The 27933-nt window shown below is 40.8% G+C and overlaps 2 protein-coding genes and 1 long non-coding RNA gene across 6 annotated transcripts; 2 read left to right on the forward strand and 1 right to left on the reverse strand.

The window, feature by feature from the left end:
- Positions 1-400: 400 nt before the first annotated feature.
- On the forward strand, positions 401-8333 carry LOC117806415 (thrombospondin-type laminin G domain and EAR repeat-containing protein-like). 3 transcript variants are annotated; one of them, XM_034675354.1, is made up of 14 exons: positions 401-478; positions 732-771; positions 2768-2991; positions 3315-3655; positions 4048-4138; positions 4239-4395; positions 4521-4652; positions 4742-4812; positions 5531-5692; positions 5781-5988; positions 6105-6337; positions 7409-7587; positions 7714-7815; positions 8088-8333. In XM_034675354.1, the coding sequence occupies exons 1-14, from the start codon at positions 425-427 to the stop codon at positions 8239-8241; spliced, it is 2148 nt and encodes a 715-aa protein (XP_034531245.1). In that variant the 5' UTR covers positions 401-424; the 3' UTR covers positions 8242-8333. The 3 variants fall into 3 exon arrangements, with proteins under 3 accessions (XP_034531245.1, XP_034531247.1, XP_034531246.1); XM_034675356.1 differs by having other exon boundaries at positions 4239-4371; XM_034675355.1 differs by having other exon boundaries at positions 433-478; positions 676-771.
- Positions 4289-10729, reverse strand: LOC117806420. The gene is made up of 4 exons (XR_004629666.1): positions 10576-10729; positions 7375-7534; positions 6477-6558; positions 4289-6341 (listed from the first exon to the last, which is right to left on the reverse strand). It is a non-coding gene; the product is annotated as an uncharacterized LOC117806420 (long non-coding RNA).
- usp40 (ubiquitin specific peptidase 40) lies at positions 9968-27917 on the forward strand. 2 transcript variants are annotated; one of them, XM_034675353.1, is made up of 31 exons: positions 9968-10774; positions 10875-10942; positions 11034-11147; positions 11956-12120; positions 12820-12966; positions 13120-13263; positions 13365-13493; positions 13593-13709; positions 13860-13967; positions 14080-14268; positions 14431-14566; positions 14755-14836; positions 14980-15151; positions 15250-15334; positions 15420-15490; positions 16669-17078; positions 17152-17308; positions 17411-17462; positions 17930-17983; positions 18200-18288; positions 18452-18538; positions 18635-18671; positions 18828-18892; positions 19413-19487; positions 24397-24594; positions 24762-24880; positions 25287-25352; positions 25460-25670; positions 25783-25878; positions 25972-26066; positions 26213-27917. In XM_034675353.1, exons 1-31 carry the CDS (start codon positions 10579-10581, stop codon positions 26319-26321), a joined length of 3843 nt encoding a protein of 1280 aa, XP_034531244.1. In that variant the 5' UTR covers positions 9968-10578; the 3' UTR covers positions 26322-27917. The 2 variants fall into 2 exon arrangements, with proteins under 2 accessions (XP_034531244.1, XP_034531243.1); XM_034675352.1 differs by having other exon boundaries at positions 10042-10774; positions 14428-14566.
- The last annotated feature ends 16 nt before the right edge of the window (positions 27918-27933 follow it).

Below are 27933 nucleotides of genomic sequence, written 5' to 3' on the forward strand. Positions count from 1 at the left end.
ACCACAGCTGGGTTCATGCACATACCTCTGTTTGTCAGGTAATAAACTACAGGATATACTGTAAGATAATAGCTCAGCTCATATCCATCCATTCACTATTGGACAAAAGGTCACAGATGTCTGTTGTTCTTTTCAGTTAACTTTTAATTAAAAAAATCAACTTTGTCTGATTCAACCCCTTTCAGGTAGGGATTTTTTTGAGTACTTTGACAGAAGTTGTACCTATCTGTACATAACAACGTTCTGTCAGTCTCTTCTTCTGTCAGTAAGTCACACACACATTTATTGGAGTAGCAGCTAACCCCTCCGGCATCTCTGTGTGATCAGAGGCGGTGGAGGGAGGATGATTGACAGGCTGGTTAGTGATTTGCATGGCTGTGGTGTTTAAAAGGAGCTGCAGGTGCAGGATTCTCCACACTGATGAATGGACTCTTCTCTAAACACAGATGCTCAGGGACTGTCTGCTTCTACTATCCCGGTACAAGTTACTTTTAGGTCATCGGGGTGCTGCTTTGACATTTTCTTGCAGTTAGAAGATAAAAAAAAATGATTTCTTGTTTCAGAAAGTAAAAATGCAAAGTTGTCTTGTGTCTCTTGTCACTTAAAAGTAGCAGTGCACACAGATTTACCTTTAACATGGAGACATTTGTACCAGCTGGAAACTGATCTCAACAGGATTTTTTGTGATGTCATCCCTCATTTTGGCGCTGTTCTTCCTCCTGGGGTTAAAGGTCATTGCCACCACCACGGACACATGGAGACACTGTGCAGGTAAGTTTGCATGTTATTCTTTTTTATCCATCTGAACCTCAGCTCTTACAGTTTAATTCATCAACTCACAGCAGCACATGTGATGTTCAGTTAATGATTATTCTGTGAATGGTTTACGGTGTCATCTGAAAACCTGGGAAACCCCTCCAGCTAAAATTCTTTTGGATAATTCCAACTGTCTGTGTCTGCTTAAAGTGCAGTGGGAGTGTTTATGCGTGCAGTATTGCGTGCAGTATTAACTTAAATTGACTTCCACAAACAAGTACAGACATTGAATGTGGTTCGAGTTTCACAACATTTCTATACACATCAGAATATCAGAGTGAACCGGGTGCATATTAATTTAATGTCTCATCATTTTTGGAGTTAGCAGTATTTCAATTCCATAAATTTAAAAAGGGTGTCTTTCTTTATAACAACCCCTCCTTAAAACCCCTATAGCTCAAACTCCACCCTGGGCCTTCTTCTCACACAGCAGGGGGGGCAGGGCTACAGCATTTATTGATTTATTTGTTTATAGCTGCTGTTGCCAACCGTATAAACTTGTGTGCTCCCAAAACCAAAACTATGCTTCTTTAACCCCTTGGTTTTAGATGTTACACGTTAACCTGTAAGCAGTGTTAACGTGTGTGTTTCGGTTCCTTAATTGAGGAAATACTCTTTCCACACATTAAAGTACTCCATTGTGAGTATGAGTCCTATGTTGTGTTCAAAATGTTTTCTGTGAGTAAAAGTATGCAAGCGTGGCCAATACTTTCAGTGGGCTATGAAATGTAAAAGAGGGGGTATGCAGGGTCAGAAAAGTGTCCTCTTCACTGTTCATCTATAGGTTCAGAACAATAATTAGGTAATTAATACTGTTGCATCGGTTTGGAGGCTGCCTTTTACTTTTGTTGTCGTTTGAGAAATTGGTAAGAAATTCCTATCAAACTACTTGATTCATCTAAATCTTAAATTTGTACAAATACATTCAAATAAAATAAGATAAATAAAACAAAATGTCATTAAATTTAATTTAATGCAATGTAATGTGATTCAATTTAATTTAATTTAATTTAATTTAATTTATAAAATGTGCAGAATTTCAAAGATGACGACAAGAAGTAGACATTTACGCATTATACAAGCTGGAACCTTAACCCAGCAACCATACTCCAATTCCTTTCCTCTGTATTGACTTCAATCTGCAAAAAAAGCATCATATCGAATTATCTGCTACAGATACAGATTTGCAACAACATTTATTTGTGCAGTGAATATAACTAAAGCTGTCATATTGCTCTATTGAAGCAAAAAGCACAATATTTGACAATGTAATGTAACAGTGTGAAAGTAAAGAAGAATCATTTGAACCCCAAAATGTGCAGAACTACCAGACTTTGTATCATTATTTGATTCCAAGACCTCATGTGACAGTACTGATAATGGCAATGTTGTAGGTTCAATCCCATATAGGACATTCTATGTCAGAGGGTGGCAGTGCACCTATAGCTCAGCCCAGAAGGACTTATCTTGGGAACCAGAGGATTGACGATTCAGTCCAGATGCAGATCTAGAAGAACTAGGACTGGTTGCTGTAGGGGTGCCAGTGCACTTCTTGGGCAAAATGTGCTCTGGATCAAGGCACCAAACCCCAGTCTGTATGGGGTGCTCGTCCTTGTGCGGCCTTACTTTGACATCCTTCTATTATTACATGTTCATAGGACCTTGTTTGTTAAGGTGTTTTTTTCTGACCTATATGTGTAGCATGATCAATGTAAGAGTGTAAAACTGAATTTCTCCTCCGGGGTTTGAGAAAGTATGTCTTCTTCTTCTGATTACGGAAAACTGCAGAAAGAAGCAGAAGTGTTTTGTATATTATCTTTAATCAAGTGATCTCAGGCCTCCAGGGATTTCTTTTGAGACCACTCTTGGTTTGGAGCCACTGGTTCATAGTGTCTGAACATCTGAATTAAAAACAGCTGAACAGCCACCCTGTATTTTATGTTGCCTGCAGATCTGCTCCCCCTGGATCTTCTTTCCTTTGTCCTGGAGAGGGACCCCTCCCGGCTGGTACCCGGGGTGCACCTGAAGCAGGCTGAAGGGGTGAGGGGAGTGCAACTCTCAAGCCCTCATCCCTCCATGAGCTTTCCCTCCTCTCAGCTGCTGGTTGACTGTGACCTCTTCCCCAAAGAGTTCTCCTTTGTGGTGACACTAAAAGTCCCTCGCATTGCTACCAAGGTGAGCGTCTGTATTTGTCAAAAACCTTTTACACTGAATCCCACTGATAGAGGAAACACTCAGAATTATAACTTGAGTAAAGATTACAAATATGACAGTCATAAAACTCTGTTTCAAGCAGAGGATTAATTGATTCTATTAGTACAGAAATAATGATGACTATTTACTCAACATTGAAGAAAAGTTGTCAGTGTGGCAAATTGATCTGATGATTTACAAAATCTTGATTGTACTTTATTACAACTCTTAATTCAATGTTTTTCATTTCTTTCATTCTTTGCCAAATACAAAGTATGTAAGAGTGTTTCATGTTTGCTTTTCAGGGAAATGAATACATCTTTTCCCTGATTGAGTCAAAAAGAGTCAAGAAACAAGAGGTGACAAACGACAAAGCAAATATTTCAGAAAGGCATGAAGACAGCCAGCAGTATGGAGAGGAGAACAAGCGGCCAGAGAAGAGTAATGAGGAACGCGGACAGATCATCCTGGGACTGAGGTTCTCGAGGAAACGTCTGCACTTTGTTTACAAAGGTCATGGAGGGGTCACAGAGCACTCAGTGTTTGGAGGAGCCCGACTGGCGGATAACCAGTGGCACACTATGGTTTTAGCCGTTAGTAGCCAACACGTGAGGCTCACCGTGGACTGTAACTCACCTCTAGAAATGTAAGTGCATACATTCCTGTTTTTGTTCTTTCTGTGTTCGCTTGGGTGGAAACACAGTCTGCCTCGTTCAATCCTCTCTTCCTGTTCAAGCTGTGTCCCCTTGAGGGGTAGTAGATCCGTCACCACAATACAATGGCACTGCTCCAAATCTGCTCACACCCTGCAGCCATATTAGAGTGTCCTGACAGTATGTGATAGATGGTTTTTAGTGGAAACTCCCTCTGGCACACAGAAGGGAGAAATATCAGCCCTTTATAATAGAATTCCTACCTCAGTCCTACGAACAGGAGCATGGAGGAGACTACTTTAATTACAGATACTTTAATTCATTCATTGATGGAAAATAACCCATCTCTGCTATTAGCAATAATTATGTCTTTTATTGCAAACAGTGCTCCCTCAAGGCCTTTCCCCTCAGCCCTCAACATTCAGGGAGCCAGATTCCACATTGGCAGTCGAGGGAGATGGAAAGGCTTGTATTCAGTAAGATTTTTACTTGCTTGTCTCTAATTATTCTTAAAAGAATGAACTCCTTATCAGGGATCTCTTTTTAACCTTCAGTCTTTTTCTTCTCTGAGTACAGGGTCTTCTGAGACAGCTGGTTTTGGTACCAGGCTCAGATGCCACACACTATGTCTGCCCTTCTTCTGACCCTCAACTAGCAGAGCTGTCGGTGCCACCACTTCTCTTAGACCTGCCTGTAATAGAGAGTAAAGGTGACAACCATGTGACTTCCTATGGTAACTTGAAGACAAGTACTTTAATTTCATTCAACATGAAGCACAACATAACATCAGCTTTTATATATGTGTGTCATTCTGCTTCCTTTTGTCTTTGATCATCTTCTTGTCTGTGTTGTGATCAGAAACAGAAGAACGAGTGTCTGTGGGGCTGCAGCGGTCGTGCTCAGAGCAGTTACAAGGTCAGCTGTGGTTCAATCCACTCAAGAAAGGCCTCTACCTCTGTGATGGATCAGTGTGGATTGCAGTGCTAGAGGGTAAGAATCGAACTTCCAGTCATCTCCTTGTTGCAAGTTGATCAGAAGTTTAGGTTTGACATTGACAGAATCCTCATTTCTCTACTCAGATCATAAACGACTGGACTATGTGTTGGAACACCAGGTCCTCACCACCAGCTCAGAGACACATGACATAGAGGTATCCCCTAACCTTGTTTAAAAATACACATTCATTGGTATTAAAACCCATCAAGGGGTTACAAAATAATAGCAATACAGTAAAAAGGAGAAATTCAGCTGGACAAGTGGTCATACTGTACTGAAAAGGCCAGTGTGGCAGCAACCACTGGTTGGCGTTCTAGTTTGGAAATTTGGCTGCCATCTTGGTCTTTTAGAGGCAGAAGGGTGTGGGTTGGTTATCTACTCACAGACGTCTATACCGCTGTACTTCTTTTTTCAACAAAAGACTGTATAAAAGATGAATGGCATGACAGCTCCTCAGAAGCAAAGCCAAAATATTTAAAGCCCCTGGTGATTGGCTGAAATTAAGGTTATTAAGCCTGCCACCACCATTCTAACAGATGGGACATGGGCCAAACAAACTTTTTTCGTACACACTTTCTTTCATGACAGTTAGTTCTTATCAATCTTATTGACGATCAAATGTTGAAATTATTTTTTAATTAGTTAATTGATGCCAGAAAGAGGGGAAGTGATCTTTTGATTGACAGCTCTATTTACAGATCTGGCTTCAGCGGCGTTCTCTCCTGGATTAGCAGAATAAATGTTCCTTACGTTCGTACAATGTTGTATGAGATCTTGTGCTGCTCAACATCCTGTTGTTACCTTTTCTAACCAATATAGCTGTCCATAAGGGGGCAATGTTTAATAGTTTTTGGTTCTCTATCTCGCTCCAGGTGTTCCAGGTACCTGGCACAGGCCTGATGGCTGCTATGGCTCATCGGTCACCAGCCTCCGGATCTGCTGTGTATCTGTGGACTCACACAGGTTTCCAGCTCTACCAGAACATTAGCACGTATGAAGCTCTGGCGTGGAGACAATTCAGCATTGGAAAAAAGGTATGACAGAAAGGAAGAGATGGAGTATAATAAATGATCTGGTCTTAACAGTTTGAAGCACTGATGTTACATGTGTTTTGCAACTTAGATATACCTAGTGGTGTCTAACTCTGGAGGAGGGCCGGACAAGCATTTTAACAAAGAATCAGAGACTGACTTCTCTGTGATTTACAAGTGGAGCAAAAGAAGAAAGAAGTTTGTGCAGTTTCTGACTCTGCAGACCCACTGTGCTCGGGACTGGGAGGCCTTTAACATCAACCAGCAAACTTATCTTGCTGTGGCCAATCACAGAAAAGGTAATAACTAAACATCAATGAAATAACTGCCGATCAACGTCATAAATTCCTGGCATGAAATCAGAAAAATATTAAAACGTCCTGTTGACTCCCGCTCCACCTGGTTTGTCTCCTAGGTGATAACAATCACACTATAGACAGCGTGATTTACAAATGGAACAAGTTGACAAAGTCCTTTGGGGTTCACCAGATGCTGCCGACCTCAGGAGCGTACGACTGGGAGTTTTTCACAGTGGGACCGTACCATTTTCTGGTGGTTGCAAATGCCTTTGATGGAGTGACCACATCTGTCGACTCTGTCATCTACGTTTGGGTCAACGGGAGCTTTCAGGTGTTCCAGACAGTTAAGGTATCTGTTGAACACAAAAAGAACATTTAATTGTGAAGGGAATGTCATGTCAGTCATGTAAAAAAACATACTTACCTGAACGCAGAGTAAACCTGAGAGATGTTTGAGCATGGGTGGAAATTTGGCCTTGAGCACTTACATGTTGCATTTTCTGCATGATTTCCCTGCCATTCATCATCTCCCTAGCTCGAGTTTGATTTCCTCTGATGAGATCTATATCTCTGCAGTGAGTATGAAAAAAACATTTAGTCTGCACACACAGAAGGAAGGGGATACAAACCAGAAAGATAAAGGGGTAATGAAAGAGAAATGGGACGTAAGGAACATTGAAGATAGGGCCAAAAATAGAGCTTGTGGTTTGCCATGATTTACTCGAGCGATAGCAATGCTCTGACACGTAACTGATAGTGAACCGTATATTTGAATGTAGACACAGTTGAGGCAGGAGTGTTGACACATTGATAGTCACATGAGAAACCATAAGAAGATTTAGGGGAACTCCACAGCTGGATGTGAGGATTTTTTTCACAACACCTGGGGGCAGTTTGGAATTAATCATATAAAATAAGCCAGAAAGGAGAGAAGAAACACAAGCTGGGCTCTTTTTTCTACAAAAAAACTCTTTGCTTGTTACTTTGAGCAAGAAATGGTCGAAGAAGTAATTAGACACAAACCTCACACCAATAAAACAATGTCCAGTGTCATTAAACCTACTGAAGACACAGAAGGAACTAAGTATACACAAAAATACCCAAAAGTAGGAGTCCCCTTAACAAAAAATGTCCCTTTCAGCTGATTTTAGATCCACATGGAGCAACATGTAAGCAGCTTTTACTGTTTTAATGTGGCTGCTCAACATGGAGCTAACATAAACAACAGCATTTATTACAATTAAAATGCATAATTGACCACTTATCACCTAAGGGCAATTCAGAGTAACAAATTAACCTGACAAGTGTGTCTCTGGAGGGTGGGAAGAAGCTAGAGTAGCTCAAAATTGTATTTAAGGACTTGATACACTTTATACTCCCACCCACCTTAAGGATGGTTCCTCTCTCACTGTCATTCTAGACGTTCTGTGCCACAGACTGGGAAATGTTTCAGATTGGCAGTCGAGTCTTCTTGGTTGTTGCAAACGGACACAGACTCCAAGGAAACGGCCCAAGCCAGTATGCCATCAACTCCACCATCTACGAACTGGACATGAATGGGCAGGTGTTTATCCGCTTCCAGGATATTGTCACCTATAGGTACAGATGTGCATAATAACACTATAGAATATACCAGGTGCACATTCATACACTCATGTTATAAGAATGCTTCCTGTGTAATCACCTGTCATTGTCATCACCACATACATATTTTTGTCTATGCAGTGCAGTGGACTGGGAGTTCTTTAGCCTCGGGGAGGAATATTTTCTGGTTGTCGCTAACTCCTTCAATGGAGAATCCTACTCTCTCAACAGCATTCTGTACAGGTACTCATATTTTCAACAACACTCCTCCCAGCGTCAAATAACTCATGCATTCTGATTGATAACTTAGAGCTTAAACCCCCTGAGAGACATACATGTACACTGTTGTAATATAGATTTATTTTCCTGACAGGTGAAAGCAAACCAGCACTTATAACATGTGTAGATAAACTAAGAAATTAGGACACAGGAAAGAGCTGTCAGCTAATTTTGGAACCTATGTTGAGCATATGCAAATAACTCTGATTTGGTTCCTTTTCTCTGTTTGATTTCAGGTGGCAGGGATATGAAGGCTTTGTTCCTGTCCATTGGCTCCCAACGATTGGTTGCAGTGACTGGGAATTTTTCAGTTCCAAAGGAGAATCATATCTGATCTACTCTAGTGCCAAAGCTCCTCTCTCCAAAGTGTTCAAGCTGAAAACCTACTAGGCAACAATAAGAGAATGCCTTTGGCTTTGTGTACTGTATTTATTTGTGCATTTAAGTGTCAGAAAATATTTGAAATAACAGAGTTGAAAATGTGTGAGTGTGTCCAAGTGTTTTTTCAAATTGTGTTTGCAGTTAGAATACAGTCAGAGTGTTTGTAGGAATTTGATGGTTTTCAAAACTAGAGGAGGGTCTCCACAATTACAAGAATATTTTAAGTTTACAATTCTAGCCCAGATATAGCAATATTAGCTTACTGGAACTGCATTTGAATTACAATTTTTTTTCAAAAATTTGAACACATTTTCATACAAAATGTAACAGTTAAGTTGTGTAATGAAGAAAACATTTAATTGTCTTAAGTTATTGGCTGTAATCTCATATTAACATTAGCACCACATGCAGCTAACCCACAGTTTCAAGCAGCAGTGCTATGTTGAACACAATGTACCTCAAATTTCAGCTAAAATTGCATGCATTTTTTTCGGAATACATCTTCAACTATTTATGTGCACCGTGTGACAGAATTGAAGAAAGACTGTGAGATTTCTGAACATTTTAAAAACGGTTAAGCATTTCATTTATCCAATGTGTTCTCAAATTCTGCTTGTTCATTTTTTTGCCTCTGACTGTATGAATTAGGTCACAAAGTAGTGATAGTAAATTATTGAATTGTCAATAAACCAGACTTATTTTTGTTTGTAAATTGGTGAACCTTCAGCTATGTTCATTTACAGATTTTTTTGTAACAACACTAGTTGCAGATATACCCAGGAGGAAAATAATACACAAGTTTCCATTCCAAATCTTTTTTTGGCTTATCAACACCATAGACCAGGGGTTCCCAAACATTTCAGGCCACAACCCCCAAAATTTAGGTGCAAAAGACTTGTGACCCCCACTATCTCTCCAAGTGATTTAATGTGGCTTCATTTTCATTTTAGAAAGAAAGGTACTTTATTAATCCCCAGGGGGGAAATTCAATTTTTTCACTCATGCTATTTTTGGACATGCTACAAATACAGTTTTTTTTTTGGTATATACATACAAATGCACACACATGCAGTGAACATGCTTAGGGAGAGATGTCAGAGTGAGGATACTGCCGTCAAACAGCGCACCCTGAGCAGTTGGGGGTTCGGTGCCTTGCTCAAGGGCACCTCGGCAGTGCCCAGGCAAGTGAATTTAGCTGGTCTGCAGAAATTAGCCTACCAATATGAGCAAGTGGCTGTGTTTCCTGTGCTATTATGAATTAACCTACTGCTACTGATGCTTTTGATAATTAACTGCTCACTAACTCTAATGAGTTAGTGAGTTAGTGAACTCTTCAGAAGGCAGACTCATCACATTTTCTATTTTCAAGGTTTTATTTCAAATTTAGCTACTATTTTTGCCAAAATTTTTTAATATAATGTGTAAAATGTACTATTTTTAGATAACTTATAAAAAACATTCTGGGAGACATCTCAAGACCCCCCCCCCATTTGTGTATCGCACTTTGGGAACCCCTGCCATAGACTGTATAAGATCAACACTCATGGCAGTGCAACATGTTGGTACTTGAAGACTACAGGTCCCATGACTTCTAGCCTAGACTTGTCGGAAATGTAGTTCTATATTTGCAATTCTGTAAGTATACTTGTACTGATATTTCGTATACCTGTTTCATAATGTGCTAGAAAACTATTTAAATATAAATAAGCGACACAAACGAAATACCGGCCGAATAATGAAAATATGTAAAGTAATTTTAGTTTCGAGGGTGTGTGTTAAACGAATAGGATACTACAAGTACCACAATGCACCGCTCACTTTTTCCTGCCATCAAGAAACATGGCTGCCCACTGTTCCCCGACGGTATTTTTATTTACGTTTCGGTTTTTTGCCGTTTTGAGACAGTCCGACGAAGAAAGAGCTGGTTCCTGGGGCTACTTCGAGTAAAAAATAAATCCAAACATTGGTTGGTTGGCGCCATTTTCTCCATTCACTGTGTCAATATCGTTATTGTTAACAACAGCCTGATTTCTCTCTCTCATTTTCGCTGAGCTGTCAAGCTGCTTATTGGTGTCGGGCTGTCTTTGGTTTCCTTTTGTTAGCGTGCCGAGCTAGCTAAACAACATTGGTGCGAGTCAATCGCATACGTTTTAGGTAATTGTCGCTATGTTCAGCCCTGTGAAGTCATCTTATTTCAGAGTCAGCCCTGCCATTGTCAATAGAGAACTTGGGAAGACCAAGATGAGATAGCAAGAGGGCACATCGGTCTTGCTAACCCCCGCTTATTTACCACGAGAGAGAGTCCCAGCCAAACTGAGATAGCACGGAGTAAATAACTCTTACGACATGTTTGGGAATCTTTTCGAGGAAGAGGAGGAGGAAGACTTCTCTGCGAATCCCTCCAGGGGGAGAGTTACAAAGGTGGGAGATGAGCCACCTCCACCCAGGGGTCGAAGCAATCTGTGCGGCATCAAGAACCAGGGGGGCACCTGTTACCTCAACTCCCTCCTTCAGACCCTGCTGTTCACCCCAGAGTTCAGAGGTGAGCTCAGCTTACTCTGCCTTAGATTTGCATGAGAATTATGTTTTACACAACGTTTTCCTATGATTTTCATGTCCGTATTTATTGTGTGTCTTTGCAGAAGAGCTGTTCAGTTTGGGATCTGAAGAATTAGGATGCCTGGAAGACAAAGAGAAACCAGAGGCCAAAGTAAGTGCCAGCACTGCAGCTCTAATCACAGATAAAGTTAGATATTTATGTTTCTATAATGTGTAATGAGCTTCTTTCGTATTTTCCTCAGGTCAGAGTGATCCCACTGGAGCTGCAGAGACTTTTTGCCAGTCTGCTGCTGGTGGACCAGCAAAGTGCCTCCACAGCCAACCTTACTGACAGCTTTGGCTGGAACAGCAGCGAGGTCTGTGTCCACTATCTCTATGAAGGCAGGGCAAAGGCTCGTGTTACACTTCTCATTCCAGTGATTGATTTATCTTCCAGTCATATCCGTAAAAGCATTCTAGCATTTTCAAACATGATTTCTAACTGTGGTCAGGTCAGGCCTAAGTAACTCAACTGGAATTACATTTCATCTGGAAGCATGCCAGCTGCTGTCATGCAAAATAAACACAAGAAGAAGGAGAACAGGAAGAGAAAGTCATAGAATTGGCCTAAGGGCATCCATAGCCACCTTTTCCAGGTCAAGGCTGCACTTACAGTAAAGCAATCAAACTTGAACCAGATTCACAAAAGTATCACAATGGACTGAGTTACTGAAGTCCAAACCAGGCAAGATCAAATTGACAGACAAGTGTTGAAAACATACGCAGCATATGTGTGATTGTGATTATTAAGTGACTCTTTAAAGTCTCATTAAAAATCCACTTGAATTCAGGAGTGGTGACACTTTAGTCCCACAATACATTGCCCTGCAGAAGTTAGGAGGTTGCAAAAGCTGGAAAAAGAATAAAAACATGCAGACAATGTTGAAAAAAATCATAGAAATGTTCATAGAACAATTTTCACGAACTGTTTCGTTCTTTCAGTCAAGTTTATAGACATACATTTGTGCACGTCGTGTTTAATTCTGCATTAGGTCATGGAAGTATCTATAATAATGACATAAGCAGTACGCTATTCAATATGTCGTAAAGGTTGTATCAAATTCTATTTGTACATACAGTGGGGCAAGCTTTGTGTGTAACTTGATCCATTCTGTTGTATTTCAGGGAACAAACCAGCATGATGTGCAGGAGTTGAACAGGATTCTGTTCAGTGCATTGGAGCACTCTCTTGTGGGCACCTCTGGAAGTACACTTATCCACCGTCTGTACCATGGGACGATCGTCAACAGCATTGACTGCAAAGAGTGTGGCAACGTCAGCCAGAGACAGGTGTGTCCATGTGTGCAGTGTTTTTCTGACCTGCTTTTCCTGTTAAGTTGTGAATTATTTTCATTAAACAAAGGCAGAGATACATGGTTGCCTTTGTTGCGATAAGATTCAGTTAGACTGTCTCTTAAAGCCACTATGTGTAGCAAGTACAAAAAACATTGTATGTACAGTTGGTAAATTAAGATGTTAACTTGGAGGCTTATGACCTGCCTCAGTTCCACTTCTTTGTCTGACTGAAAGTTAGATTGAGTGAGCATTTCCAATATGGCCACAACCATTGTTTGGCCTCAAAACCGCAATTCAGAAACTGACGAGTGAAGTCACTGAGACTACCTCCATGTTTTATATAGTCTATGAGTATCCCCCCAAATGCAGCAAAACTCCCTGGCTCATCTTGCTTGTAAAATAGCAAGCTGCTGGTATACTTTGTGAGCTAAAATCACCAAAAGTCAATGTCAGGACTATGGAGCACAGCTAAATTAGAGCTGGCAAGCTTACTTTGGCTGATGATAGCTCAAGGGAAAAAAAAGCATATATAACTATAACTAATCTGATGCAGGTAAGTTAGGTTCAGTCAGATTCTGACTACAGCTTACTTCACATCCACAGCTATCATTAATTGAAACAACTTCCTCATTGACCTTTTGAGAAGTTATTTCAATAAGACCAATGACATCTTTTTATATGTCTCTCTTTCAGGAGGATTTCTTGGACCTGACGGTGTGTGTTTGTGGCGTGTCCAGCCTGGAGGAGGCTTTATGGAACATGTTTGTGGAGGAGGAGCTGTTTGAGGGCAATAACCTGTACCGCTGTGCAGGTTGCGACAGGCTGGTCACTGCTGCTAAGGTGAGTGCCAGCTGTCAGACACAATAACAAAAAGGCTTTAAACCAGTAAGCTTTTCATTTGTGACCCTTTTTGAATCCTACATTAAAACTAGACATGTAACAAAAAATCTCATTAACATTAAAGATGAACTCCACTGATCTTGCTTTATTCAGTCTGCCAAGCTGAAGAAACTCCCTCCGTTCATGACCATGTCTCTGCTGAGATTCAGCTTTGACTTCACCAAATGTGAGCGGTACAAGGAGACGGGGCGCTACGGTTTCCCTCTGACCATCAACCTACGGCCATTTTGTGAACAGGTACCTGAACGTCTGACTGTTTTGATTTTCTTTATCTAGGACATTTTTGTTGCAAAAGGATGTCTTGCACACTTGAACTTATTTGTGCTTCTCTCTTACAGGGTGATGGGGATGACTCTGATTTCACCTATGAGCTGTTCTCTGTTATTATCCACAAAGGTGGCTGTTATGGAGGCCACTACCATGCTTACATCAGGGACATTGACCAGCTTGGCCAATGGGAGCCGTCGGTGAGTAAAGAGACAATTTTAATTTCATATTTTCAGCTGTGACCTAGCTTTTGAAGTTGTGTATTATGATAGACATCATCACTTGTGTGTCTTCATCAGGAGGACGAATGCAAACCCAAGACTCAGAAGAAAGCCAAGGAGAAGGTGAAGGAAGCGTGTGAGCCAAAACTACAAGAGGATGACCCTTTATCTGTCCTCACTGCTATTATTGCACAGGTATTTGCAGCATACTTAAGAGCCTCTTGAAACTTGATCCAGTTTCTATCTTGTTTTTTCTACCCCAGTGGACAATAAAGATTTATTCTATTTCATTGCTGAGTCAGTGTTTGAATTCTAGTAAAGTGCTGTTCCCTCTCTGTACACTAGGAGCCATCCAAGAGTGTCCTGTTGGACCAGCTGGGACAGAAACTCATGGATAAGATCGGTTCATCCTGGAGCAAGAAATTCAGAAAACACTATGGTCCCATAGGAAAGGTATTTCTGGAGTCCTTATGTCTTTTTTCGCTCTTATGATTAAAAGGAAATTTGCCTTTTGCCTTGTTTGTTACATTAATAATTGTCATCTACTTTTTCTCTTTCGGTTTAGTTCCTTCAGTCCCACAATGATGTTTTCATGTTGGTGTCTGGCGGTACTCGAGTGGCACTAAAAGCAAACCCACCAAGTCCTGTGACTGAGCCCTGCAGCCCAGCAGAGCAGATCGTGAACTCTGACCCTTCACTGGCCTCAGACTCTGAGCAGCCAGGACTAGACGAGAGGCCCGAGCCTGAACTAGAGGTATTTAAACAACAATCGTATTTAATAATAGTTAAACTCTAAAACATTTTTTAAGGCAAAATACGCCAACTCACTATTTCTTCAGCATGGATTCTGGAGCATATGTTGTAATTACTTTGCTGTCTTTTTTTCTCACGGTGTATCCTTCTTGTGTGTCAGCAGGGTAGCCACTGGTTTGACCTCAACGACTCCTCGGTCACCTCCATCAGGGAGTCTGACATAGAGAAGCAGTTCCAGGGCAAAGAGAGCGCGTACATGCTGTTCTACAGAAAAACACAGCTGCACAGGCCCTGTGAAGGTAACAGACACCATGTTTTGTATTTCTAATGGAAAAGAGAAAGAAATTAGGAAGAAAACTGAAGAATGTAAATTGCACACTGGTTCAATAAATCAGTTTGACTTTGTCATTAATGAGTTATTTTAAGTTCAGCAGTTGGTTAGACTTGTATATCAATTAAAATGTCTTCTTTGTTTCTACATTTCTAGCTCTGAATAACCCTCAATACAAAGTTCCTCTTCACCTCATCCAAATGGCTCAGGAGGAAAACAGAAAACTGCAGCAGGCACGGTACAGAAATTATATTTTTTATGTTTAGTAAGGTCTGACTCACATATTACAATAAGCATCTAAAGAGTCCTACATCATCAAGGATGTCACATACATTGGTTAACATGCAGCATTAACACCAGTCAACCTCTTTTCTTCTACAGTGAGGAGTTTGACGCCACCAATAACACAATAGAACTCCGTCTCCACTTAGCACACAGTTACAGACTTGAAAATGGAGCCCTGCAACCAATCAAACAAGAGCAGAATGGAAGCACAACTCTGAGTTTCGATCGAAGAAAAACTGTGGGAGATCTTCGGTTGACTATTTATCAGGTAAATTAGCATCAACAGCTCATGTTTTTGTAACTAATGAGTGGTCAAGACAAGCTGCTTTGTATTACATACCTGTATGTGCCTTTTTGTTTTTATAGATGCAGGAACTCTGGGAAGGGGATATGGCTCTGACTGTGGCCAAGAGTCTCCCTGCTGGTCTGCACCTCTACAACACTATTACAGGTGGGTCACAAGAATGTAAAATATTCTAAGAGGATAGAAGTATTCCAATTTAGTAACTACATTCTTGTTGTGCTTCTCTTTGCAGATGACAGTGTCTCCTTGTACAGTGCAGGCATTACTTCAAACTCTGATCTGTTTGTGTGGAACGGCAGAGAGGTGAGAGGTTTACCAGTTTGTTTTTCAAGTATTTAAGTATTTTAAGTATTCCTATCCTAAATCTCTTGCATTTTTTTCTGGGAAAAGTTCTAGAACAAGCATTTCACATCAGATAATCCAAACCGTTTTAACTGGACAAACTTTTCATGTTTAGCCTTTTTGAGAACATACCACCACAAAGCTTCCAGTCAGCAAATCCAAGGGAGAAAGACACAGATGAAGGAGACAAATTACTGAAATTTAGGGCTGCGAAATGATTCTTATTTTTAACTGCTATTAAAAATAAAGATTTATCGTGGTTAATCGCTGAATTTCAGTTGTTATTCGCGATTAATCACATTTTTCATTATGTTTAATATTCGATTATTTTACATATTTAAATAGTTTTCCAGTCCGTATTAACAAAGTAAAGCAATTCTTATCAGTGTCTTGATTTAGGAATCAAATTAATTCATGAAGTGTACTTCACAATCTTGATTGTTTATTCAAATATATGCTGCACTGCTTCACTGGTGCGGTCTGAAACCATGACTCAGAGTTAGGAGACAGCTTCAAAGTACTTAGCTCATAGGTGGTAGCTCAGACTCAAAGTACTTTGATGATGTTTTAATTGTGTGTGGCACAAAGGGCATATTACTTTTGATTTGTAAACTGAGCCCTCTTGGAGTTTTATTAAAAGTGAATTGGCTGTTCAAAAGCGCCATGGTGTTGTTACTTTCCATCACAGCGGCAGAAGGAAGCAGGAGGACTCAGCAGTTGTTTAAGTACGGTGCGCTGAAAGGGACAAAATAGCAAATGATTAATCGAATAACCCATTATCTTTGACCGTAATCACATCGCAATTAACATGTTGATGCTGGAAACCCTAGTAGAAATGCAAATTAAATACATTTCCTGAAATAATAACCTTTTTTTTTTATTATACATGACACTACATAGCATGAACAACTAATACTGTGGAAAAATATACTGACACAATTCTTTTCTCCATGTAGTGTTTTTAGAACGTCAGTAGTCACTTGTTTTGCTTGCAAGTCTCCATTAAAATTAGGAAAATATGAATGTTGTACTGGCGCTGTAAGGCCTGTTTTGCTTCCTCCATGAGGGCATTTTTCTGCCATTCTTTGTAACCTGGTCTACCCGCTAAATCTCAAATGGCTGACTTGTGTACTCCTCAGGTGTGTGGTGCGACTATCCTAACGGGAGCAGAGTGGGAGCCAGTCCTGCTAACTGTAGTCCGTCCCTTTTTGGGGGAAGACGGGGATCTACAGGTAGAGGACGGGGTCGAGTGTGAGGAGCCAACAGGAGGCTTTGAAAACGGAGGGCCAGGACTGAAAAGGGAGGCGAGAGGGTTTGCAGGTGCTGTGACTCTCGGGGAGGTGAAAGAGGCTCTTGGGGAGCCAAAGGAGAGTGTTCTGTGTCAGGAGCATAAGGGAACCAAGAAAGGAGAACAGGGGTCAGGAGAGGGAGGAGGGGCAAGTGGTTGGAGGGTGTTCCCCCCTGATGACATGCAACGAACACTGAAGGAGCTATCGCTGAAGGATGGAGACGCGCTGTTGGTGCTGGAGCCACAGTCCTTTGACTGCAGGTAAAAATCCTCCTTAATGTTTGTACATGTTATTTTCTTAAGGTGTGTGTTTTACTCGTGTCTTCTTATTTAGCATGTTCACTCTGAACGGAGACGTCGTCACTGTGACTACACCGTCTGACTGCCGCTGGCTCCAGGTAGAGTTTCGACCACTTGAAGGAGATGGAGATGGAGATGGAGAGAAAGAGGAGGAGAGGCGGAAGATCAAGGTTCCTGCTACAGGAAACATGGTTGGTAGTTATTGTTCCCTTGTGTTTGTTTGTCTGATATACTTTCTTTTTTCATCGCAACTCCATTTAAGCATCTCTGTAACCCTATTGTGTCTTTTTCAGCTGCTATCAGAGGTGAAACAGAGGGCCATAGAAGAGCTTCAGCTACAGCCAGGCAAGCTACTCAGTGTTTAACATACTGTATGTCTTCAAATGATTTCCTTTGGCAGCCATCTTTACCACAGGAACCCTAACAGTGCTGAAACCCACCCAGTATTAGATAAACAGGTTTGATGGCTTCACTTTAATCAGGTCAGGTTCCTTTATAAAGGAAGTAATTGAAAACGTGAGGAGGATCAGACCCATCTGTGAGAATAAATTAAACATTACCTCACAGATACATCTGGTTTTAACACTACTACTACAACTTAAAGGATAGTTTAAAACATTTGAAAAGACAGTAATATCCTTATACCTGACGCTGAAATGGGCTCCTTACACACCTAAGTAATATTTTTGATCTGTGCAAATGTTCAGATAACCATATTATATGCTCATATCTGTATACTATATGCAAGGTTTACAAGGTTTTTTTCATAAAACACACATCTTTAAATCTGCTGTTTTTTTCTGGCTGACCAGGTGCAGAGTACTGTCTGAGACAGGTGGACTGCACAGGGAAACTCCTCTCTCCAGGTAATGTGTCATTTTCTATCTGCAGGTGATTTTAATGGTGCTGGAATTCCCCCTCATTTTACCTAAATATTAAGCATTCCTTCATGCTGCCCCCTCATAAATGTTTAAAAGGTAATCCTCCTTGCCTGTAATGTTTCTTCTCATCATTTAACTTTGAAGTTAGAGAGCACCTTTACAAAATCCATTTGTGTTGTTTCACCTCGGTTTACCTGACAGTGTGTGAGGAAGTGAGTGTTCGGGATGCAGGGGTGCGACTCATGACCACGCTGACTCTGTGTCCGGGAAAAGCCCCCAAGGCATCACAGGTGTGTCTTTTTATTTGAAAGCTTCAATCCTTTGTACTTGCAGCTGCAAAGGTGAATGGTACAGAACCTTGAAGCACCTTTTCTGTCCTGCATTGAAAAACAACTAGACTTGTGAGAGTTGGAGATTCTTGATTGATGTCTCGGTTTTCTCTCTGCTTCACAGCTTTTCTTGCACTTCTCTGTGGGTGCAGCGCCCTCTGCTGGCATGGAGATGGACATAATTGTAGAGAATACCTGTACTGTCAAAGAGGTAAGGAAGTCAGTTCTCATGTACTTATTGTGTGAACCACTTCAAACTAGTGCGAAAAATACACATGTATACTTTTGTAATTATTGTCATTTGCAGTGTCTGAAGGCAATGCTGGATGCTGTTGGACTTGATGGTAAACCTTCTGTTTCATATGTTTTCCTATAGAAACTTCCATCAAGTGTTACTCTACCCAAAAAATATTTTTGCTTCAGGCAGCATAAAATCCAACAGATTTTTTTTTAACTGTTGTAAAATATCTTGTCATTACTGTTAATATTTTTTTTTGCAGGTACTTTTTGGCACTTGAGGAGGCTGGATTGGTGTGAGGAGGTTGGCGAGCCACTTATGGATGAGGTAAACGACTGACTGTGGTGTGAAAAATATCTCATACTTCAATCAAACAGGAGAGGCATTTTCTTGTTGGCATCCCATAATTGGTTGTGCTTTATTTGTTCTTTATTTTTTAAATGAAAGTGATAGAAACATTTTTTATCTTCCATTTCAATCAGGCAATTATAAACATTTGTCTTCCATAGTGGATGTGTTTGCAAATGAGGTTGTCTTTGCAAAGCATTTACATTCTGAATTATATATGTTGGGGCGCTGGAGGCCTAGTGGTTTAAGCGCCTCACATCTAGAGGCTACAGTCCTTGTCGCAAAAGTCGCCGGTCCGACTCCCGGCCGGTTGACCATTTGCTACATGTCTTCCCCCACTCTCTACTCCCCACATTTTCTGTCTCTCTTCAGCTGTCCTGTCATTAAAGGCAAAAATGCCCCAAAAACTTTAAAAATGGAAATCTTGATGGGTCCATTTCCATTTTTCTTTTAGTTGATATCTTTGATGCACATGCTAACAATAACCTTCTGCTCTCAGGAGGCTTCTCTGTCAGAAGTGAAGCTCAGCAATGGAGACACATTAGTCGTCACAGAAGGACAGCTGCCTCCGAAGGTAATTCAGTGTTTTGATTTTTCTGGAAATCTATCATAATCAGGCTACCCATGCGTCCTGGAAAACCTGGAAAACAGTTGACCAGTCCTGGAAAATTATTTCAACATGGCTGCGTTTGACCTGACCCTATTAACAAAACACATCCCCATTCATTGAAAGTTAAGTGCACGCTGTGCTGGAAAAGAGAGCGACACTGCAGAACTTTTTTCACATCTTTTCTCCTTCACTTCATAATCATGCAGTCACAGAAAACGGGCGTATATTGTCTAGTTTTATGGTTGTAGAGTGCTCTTTTGATTCAAAGAGTCTTATATTTATGTTATAGTGTGACCAGTGGAGTCGGGCAGAGAGCTTGGGGGTCTGTGCCTCACAACTTTCTCTGCAGGCTGAGAGCTCAATTACCGTACTCTAGCTCAGTTGTTCTCAAAGTGGGGTCCTGGGACCCCTGGGGGTCCACGAACCATAGCGTGGGGGTCCGTGAAATAATTTGAATACATTTCTAATAAATTATAAAATTGTGCTGTGTCATTACAAAACAGCATATACACCATTGTTATGATACCATTTGGTGGCTCAAAGGGATATGCGAGTCTTGCTACTGTTAATTTTCTGAAAGCGTTTAAGATGAATTACTTGAAAAGTATAAATGTTGTCATGTTGAGTCCACAAGGAATGAAATGACCCTCTGTTTTAAAGTATACAAGTGGGATTTACTTGATTCAAATTGAAGTGTTATCTGTTAATCACTATGGTACAGGTCTGAAGTTTTCATTGATACGTTTTACAATGCAAATAGTTCAAAGGGCAACTAAGAGTGCAAATGGTAGTAAGCATGTGCTTTGGTGATGGGTCTTTTCAGAAAGTCGTCTCTTTTAACAGCTCCCAAAGAAGACTCCTGAACGGCTCTTAATTTAGGATCTTTTTTAGCCGTATATTTTACCTTAACTTTGCAAAAACTAATGGTTTGTGTTGAAAACCCTTTTACGTACTGTGTTTTTATGAGAAGCCTTATAATTGACCAATTTTGTGCATTTATTGTTTTACAAAACCATTCTCACCCTGATCCCTAGGGTTAGGGTTCTGATTAGGGTTAGGGTTGTGATTAGGGTTAGGGTTGTGATTAGGTTTAGGATTAGGGTTAGGGTTAGGATTAGGGTTAGGGTTAGGGTTGTGATTAGGGTTAGGGTTATGATTAGGGTTAGGGTTAGGGTTGTGATTAGGGTTAGGATTAGGGTTAGGGTTAGGGTTGTGATTAGGGTTATGATTAGGGTTAGGGTTAGGGTTGTGATTAGGGTTAGGATTAGGGTTAGGGTTAGGGTTGTGATTAGGGTTAGGGTTGTGATTAGGGTTAGGATTAGGGTTAGGGTTAGGGTTGTGATTAGGGTTAGGGTTATGATTAGGGTTAGGGTTAGGGTTGTGATTAGGGTTAGGATTAGGGTTAGGGTTAGGGTTATGATTAGGGTTAGGGTTGCGGTTAGGGTTAGGATTAGGGTTAGGGTTAGGGTTAGGGTTGTGATTAGGGTTATGATTAGGGTTAGGGTTAGGATTGTGATTAGGGGTAGGATTAGGGTTAGGGTTAGGGTTATGATAAGGGTTAGGGTTGTGATTAGGGTTAGGATTAGGGTTAGGGTTAGGGTTGTGATTAGGGTTAGGGTTATGATAAGGGTTAGGGTTAGGGTTAGGGTTATGATTAGGGTTAGGATTAGGGTTAGGGTTAGGGTTGTGATTAGGGTTAGGGTTGTGATTAGGGTTAGGATTAGGGTTAGGGTTAGGGTTGTGATTAGGGTTAGGGTTGTGATTAGGGTTAGGGTTATGATTAGGGTTGTGATTAGGGTTAGGATTAGGGTTAGGGTTAGGGTTATGATTAGGGTTAGGGTTAGGGTTGTGGTTAGGGTTAGGATTAGGGTTAGGGTTGTGATTAGGGTTATGATTAGGGTTAGGGTTAGGATTGTGATTAGGGGTAGGATTAGGGTTAGGGTTAGGGTTATGATAAGGGTTAGGGTTAGGGTTGTGATTAGGGTTAGGATTAGGGTTAGGGTTAGGGTTGTGATTAGGGTTAGGGTTGTGATTAGGGTTAGGATTAGGGTTAGGGTTAGGGTTGTGATTAGGGTTAGGATTAGGGTTAGGGTTAGGGTTGTCATTAGGGTTAGGGTTGTGATTAGGGTTAGGGTTGTGATTAGGGTTTGGGTTGTGATTATGGTTAGGGTTGTGATTAGGGTTAGGGTTGGGGTTGTGATTAGGGTTAGGGTTGTGATTAGGGTTAGGATTAGGGTTAGGATTAGGGTTAGGGTTAGGGTTAGGATTAGGGTTAGGGTTACGGTTAGGGTTATGATTAGGTACCGAACCAAATTAGAACTATACTAGAACCGAACCAGAACCATACCAGAACCACACCAGAACAGAACTGAACCCGGTACCAGAACCTTACCAGAACTGTACCAGAACCGAACTCAAGCAAACAGAACCAGAACCAAACTCGAGCAAACAGAACCAGAACCAAACTCAAGCAAACACATTCAGAACCAACTCAAGTACACAGAAACAGAAACAACTCAAGAAAACAGAACAAGAACCAGAACCAAACTCATTCAAACAGAACCAGAACCAAACCCAAGCAAACCAAACCAGTCCCGAACCAGTCCCGAACCAGAACCGAACCAGAACCGTCAAGAACTGAACTAGAACCGAACCAGAACCAAACCAGAACCATACAAGAAACGCACCGGAACCGGCCCCGGAACAGAACCAGAACTGAACCGAACCAGAACTGAACTCAAGCAAACAGAACAAGAACCAAACTCATTATAACAGAACCAGAACCAAACCCAAATAAACCCAACCAGAACCGAACCAGAACCGTTCCAGAACTGAACCCGAAACGAACCAGAACCGAACCGAACTGAGTCAGAACCATACCAGAACCGTACCAGAACAGTACCAGAACAGAACCAGAACCTTACCAAACCAAATACCAGAACCTTACCAGAACTGTTCCAGAACTGAACCAGAACCGTACCAGAACAGACCCAGAACAGAACTGAACCAGGTACCAGAACCTTACCAGAACTGTACCAGAACCGAACCAGAACCGAACCAGAACCAAACTCAAGCAAACAGAACCAGAACCAACTGAAGTAAACAGAAACAACTCAAGCAAACAGAACCAGAACAAGAAATAAACTCATTCTAACAGAACCAAACCAAAGCAAACCCAACCATAACCGAACCAGAACCTGCATCCTATATCCTCACTTGTGATTGGCCGCATGGCCGCCATGCTGACCAATCAAAACAAAGTTCTGCTGTGAGCAGAGCTGGGGTTGAGCACTGTGAGAGCTAAGCAGCGAAAGGGAAAAACTGGGAGTCATCTCTCTCTTGATGCGAGCCGGCTCTTCTGATTCACTATAAAGCATCGGCTCTCAGAGCCACAGCTTTTGATCATGACACATCACTAATGTGCTTAATCTGTGTTACAATTATGAGGGGGCCATGGACAATTTTCTCACCTGTAAGGGGTCCCTGGCTCCAAAAAGTTTGAGAACCCCTGCTGTAGCTAGTAGGAGTGCAAACTCCCGATAGTGAAAACAAATGGATCAAAAAGAGCGACACAGCTGAACAGAAACTCCACGTTGTAGACATCGCTGATCATAAATAGACATCGCCATGCAGGAAGACAGTTTACATTTTTTTAAACCTCTGAGAGATCTTCAAATACAGAGTGCGTCTTCACACCGGTGTGATTTTTTCAGAGTTTACGGTATCTCAAATAAAAAAACGGGACATTGCTTTGTTTTATATCGACCACTTAGCAGGATGAATATCAAGATTAAGCAGGTATATTTTGAATTTGAGTTGAGTTGAGAAACATTTGAGGCCATTTTTGTCATTCAGTTCTATTTATGTCATTAATGCACTGATCCTGTGATCATTATTATTATTATTTATTTATTTCAGTAAGGCAGCTTCCTGATTCCTTTGCTGGCTCTTTTGTTTTTTTCTTAACTCATTTTATATTTTTTGAGAAAAGAGAAAGCTGAGATGTTGCCCATCATTGATACTTGGTTGCACTAATAGTGAAGTGCTGTGCATCTGTGGTTGCATTATTCTATTATCAATTTGCCATCATTTTTAAGAATGTAAGAGATGATTTCATTGATAGCCATAGACTACATGTCTTTCAATGTAGACTTCCACTGAGAGGAACATATTAGACTATTTAGGAACTAAATTAGGAACTAAATTTAGACGGCCATACCAGCTTGATCATCAATGAAAATGTCCTGGAAAATGATCTCTGGAAAAGAGTGGGAACCCTGATGAAGTACAAGTAGTAGTCGTTTATTTTTTTCAATGTGTTTTGCATCAGAGTGGTGCCCAGCCCAGCACTCAGAAACTCTAGAAAACAAAACAAAAAAGAGCAACAGCATAAGGAGGAAAAGAAAGAACATTTGCATAAAGTACATGTCAAACCATGACCAAAAAGTTATCCAATGTTACACCTCACCACACCACACTTTGACCTGCCATGTTGCAGAAAAGCTAGCATCTCAGAGTTATAGTGGGCAATAGATTGAAATGCATTACATTTTCAACCTCTCCCAGATCAATGAGAACACTTTCTATCCTCCTCTGGTATCGAGTAGAAGCGACTTGTTTCAAATGCCAGAGGAAGGATACCACTTCTCAGCTGTGCACAGACAGACCTTTGGTTAGGTTAAGGCTGACATAGAGCTGTAGAATCCATACTAAGTTCTTTCTAAAAGTGTACGTAACATTTATGAGACCCCTGGACTGTATGTAATTTTGAACAGACTATGTTTTAGTTTTGGCTAACACATGATTCCTTCATGTACTCTAACTGTACCTTTTGTTGTTAGCTCCTTGTTGTCTGTGTTTTTTTTCCTGTCAGGGCTTTCTCAAGCTGAATGTGTGGCTGTACCTGGATCCCAGAAACAACTCGGCAGATTCTAAACTCACCAACAATGGCCACGCTGAGGAAGAAATGCTGGAAGTTGCAACTCCAGGTGATTCACACTCATCTCTTCTGAAGAGTGTTGGAGAGGTTGAGATATCAGATGAGGCCACTCTTGAGGATCTGAAGACTCAGGTAGTGTACCCAGGTTATTTGTAAATCAAAGCAGGAGTTGAGGGTTGTCTGTAGTTGTTAAATCATCATCTAAAACTCCTCTTTCCTTCTGTAGAGGAACTTCAATCAGGTGATTTGGGATGTTTCATGCTTAAACCAACATTGCCCTACTTTTTTTTCTGCATCAGGTGTTGACTCTGTCTGCACTTCAGGATGTGTGTATACCAACCACTGGGTTCATGCGTGTGTGGCAGCTTGATGGACAGAGGCTGGCACGTATCCTCAGAGGGCAACAACAAACACTCAGGTATAAACACTTTGAAGGCCACCAGTGGGGTGTACCACAAAGCGAAATTAGAGGGCAAAGCCGTGTCTGTGGGGCCTAAACCCAGTGTCTGTCTCACAAAGCTGACTGTTTTCTGACCTGGCTAAATCACAGTACAGAAAGAGCTTCAAACAATGCTCTAAATGCACCCTCTCGTGAGTGTGCACAGAGCCTTCAGCAGAAAGCCTGAGTTAACAGTGAAAGTTCATAACCAGCTTCATTACACTTGATACCTCTACCTTGAGTTTTAGACTATGTTGATCCAGCTTACTCAAAATAAACACAGGTACTGTATGTTGTATGATCGCTTCATGGTGTACCCTTCAGATCATGTTCATTATTAATAAATAAAGAGTCTCTGCTTATTTATGCATTTCCTTCTAATCAGGAAATTGAAGCTATCCAGTGGCGCAGACCTTTGTATACAACAGCTTCTAAAGGAAGAAGATCTTGGGTAAGGTTTATCAGTCTTCTGATTGATGCATAATCTTTAACACCCCTCCATGTTATTTTTCTCATTTTATTTTCCAGTGAAGTTAATTTTGTTCTTCTCTTCCCAAGCTCTAAAGAAGTCTTGTTGAACATTAAAATGGGAGTACCAGGGGAGAGGTGTTACTACCCTCCAGAGGAGCTAGTTTGGGATGCATCCCGGGATTCTTCACCGCGCTGTCTACGCACATGTTTGGCTGCACACTACGGCCTCTCCCCCGACTCTCTGCTGCTGGCTAAATACCAGCCAGACAAACACACCTGGGAAGAAATCTCCAACTGGGTAAAAAGAAGAAAGAACGGTCTTAGTTGATGAAGGGACTTCTTTGTATTCTGTGCTAACTCACTGCCACATTACAAGTTATTAATATGTTGTACGCCTGTTTTATTCTTAGAGCCAGCAGGTTTCAAAGAAGAAGAAGAAGAAGAAGGCTGAATCATTACTTGGGGCCCCATTTCATCTCAAAGATGGCGACACAGTCGGCATTAAGGTATTATTTGACTTTGTTTGTTTAAGATTTAAGCTGTTTTGTTTTGTTTGATTAATTCCAGAAGTGTTAAATCTGTTATTTCTATTCCACCAGAATCTACTGGTTGACAATAACAGAGACTTTGTCACCCTGGAGGACGAGCAGGGCCAGCAGATGCTCAGAGAGCAGGCAGAGGAACACAGGAAAGGGTGGGACTTCTTTACTTTGACACACACAGCTGCAGGGAAAATATAGTTGCCAATCATGTTGTAACCACACTGAATATTACTTCTGTACTGTACTACATCAACACTGTGTCAGTTAGTGCTTATGTTGAAATGGTCTATATTTTCAGAGGAGAGGCTGCAGGCTCTGACAGTGCTGGATCACAGAAGAAGTGTGGGTCGACCAAATCCAGGAAACCAGAGGTGGCACTGTCAATCAATGTTGGGGTCTTCAGATAGCACCCTGTTCTTATGGGTGTGTGGACAAATCAGACCTACCTAATAAACCACCCCCACACACACACACACACACGCACACACATGCACACACATGTCATGCAATACAGACAATCCACTTAATGTTAATCTCATGTCATTTATTTTTTAAAACTCTATCTCTCCATAGATATTGCAAATTGCATTTGAATCAAACTCTTAATTCTTCAGAAGCTTCTCATCTGCCTTTGTCGACAAAAAGAGAAGCAACTTATTTTTTTAGTACAAATTAAATGTAATTGCATTTCTCCTTTGTGCAATATAAGTACATGTATTATTGCCAGATTGCTTTCTCCTTCTAGAAGCTTGAAAAGTTTTGTATTCTTAGAGAATATTTGAAGACATTTTGACCCTCTGACTGCATTTATTGGTAGCTAATTTGTAACCTTAAACTGAAAGTGTCAGCCCAGAGAACACAATTTCTACTCCAAGTACTTTTTTTTAATTTATAGACTGACCCCTCTTCTTATCAGGAGTCTCTATCTCACATACTGTTCTGTAGCAATCAACCTGTAACTCATCACCGGCGGCTTTTAAACTCTGACTTTTTCAACAAATCAGCAGATACAGCAATCAACCATTGTTCAAAAGCACCCATTACTTGAGCATGTTGTTGCTCCTATAGTAACTTGTCTTCAGTGTTGTTTATTGTAAGATTAACTCGTCATAGGTTATCTTGATCATGGCTGTGTATAAGGGTTGATAAAGGAGAGGAGAGTTTGGCCTTAATGTGGGAAAGCTTCAGTGCTGCTCTGTCCTCTCTACCTCACTCTCTACCTCTCGGATTCTACCTCTGCTGCCTGGCCACATTTCACCCCCCGACAAGCTCTTTCTCCATGATTTTTATTTCAAACTTTTCAAATCCTCCTCTGTTATTATGTCAGTTACTGTTAAAAAGTGCCACAGTGTGACTACTTGGTCAAAATCTGCCTTTACTTCCAATTATATTCTACTAACGGTTAAGTAACTTAATTATCCTGTTTTGCATAAGGAGTGGAAAAACAAAGCAGACTGTCTTCAGTTACACCTCAGTCTGTCATTTCTTTATTTGGAGGAAGGACTGTACGAGTTATTCTCCTTCATCCTAAACGTTATGATCCCTGCTACATGTTTTCATTAAATGTTTTAAATGCATGCACTATATCTGAACTTCAGGGAAGTAAAAGTTATTCTTGTAGATAATTTATTTGAAGCAAAGTGCAAAATATATTACTTTGCTATATGAAATGTGATATTTTTGTTCTGGGAGGGTAATTGAATATTTCTGACATGGCTCTGAGTTTACGTTCATTACTCTAATCTGGCCTTGATCAGTGCCAAGAATTTGCAAGTTGTATTTGTTTTTAAACCGAAAGCAGATTTTTTTTGACAATGTACTCAGCGATAGTGAACTTTAATTTTGTATCATATTGTATTATTTGCTAGTGTTATTGATTACAACTTTTGTGTTACTGGTAAGGAACTGATTTACTGTATTATGACAGAAGAAATCTGTTTGTAACCATGTCAGATTGTTTCGACAGGAAGAATTTTATCAATATTAAAGGTATTAAGTGGTAATAGTTGAAATTCTGTA

Source organism: Notolabrus celidotus, chromosome 22 (assembly GCF_009762535.1).
Source record: "Notolabrus celidotus isolate fNotCel1 chromosome 22, fNotCel1.pri, whole genome shotgun sequence".
NCBI lineage: Eukaryota > Metazoa > Chordata > Actinopteri > Labriformes > Labridae > Notolabrus > Notolabrus celidotus.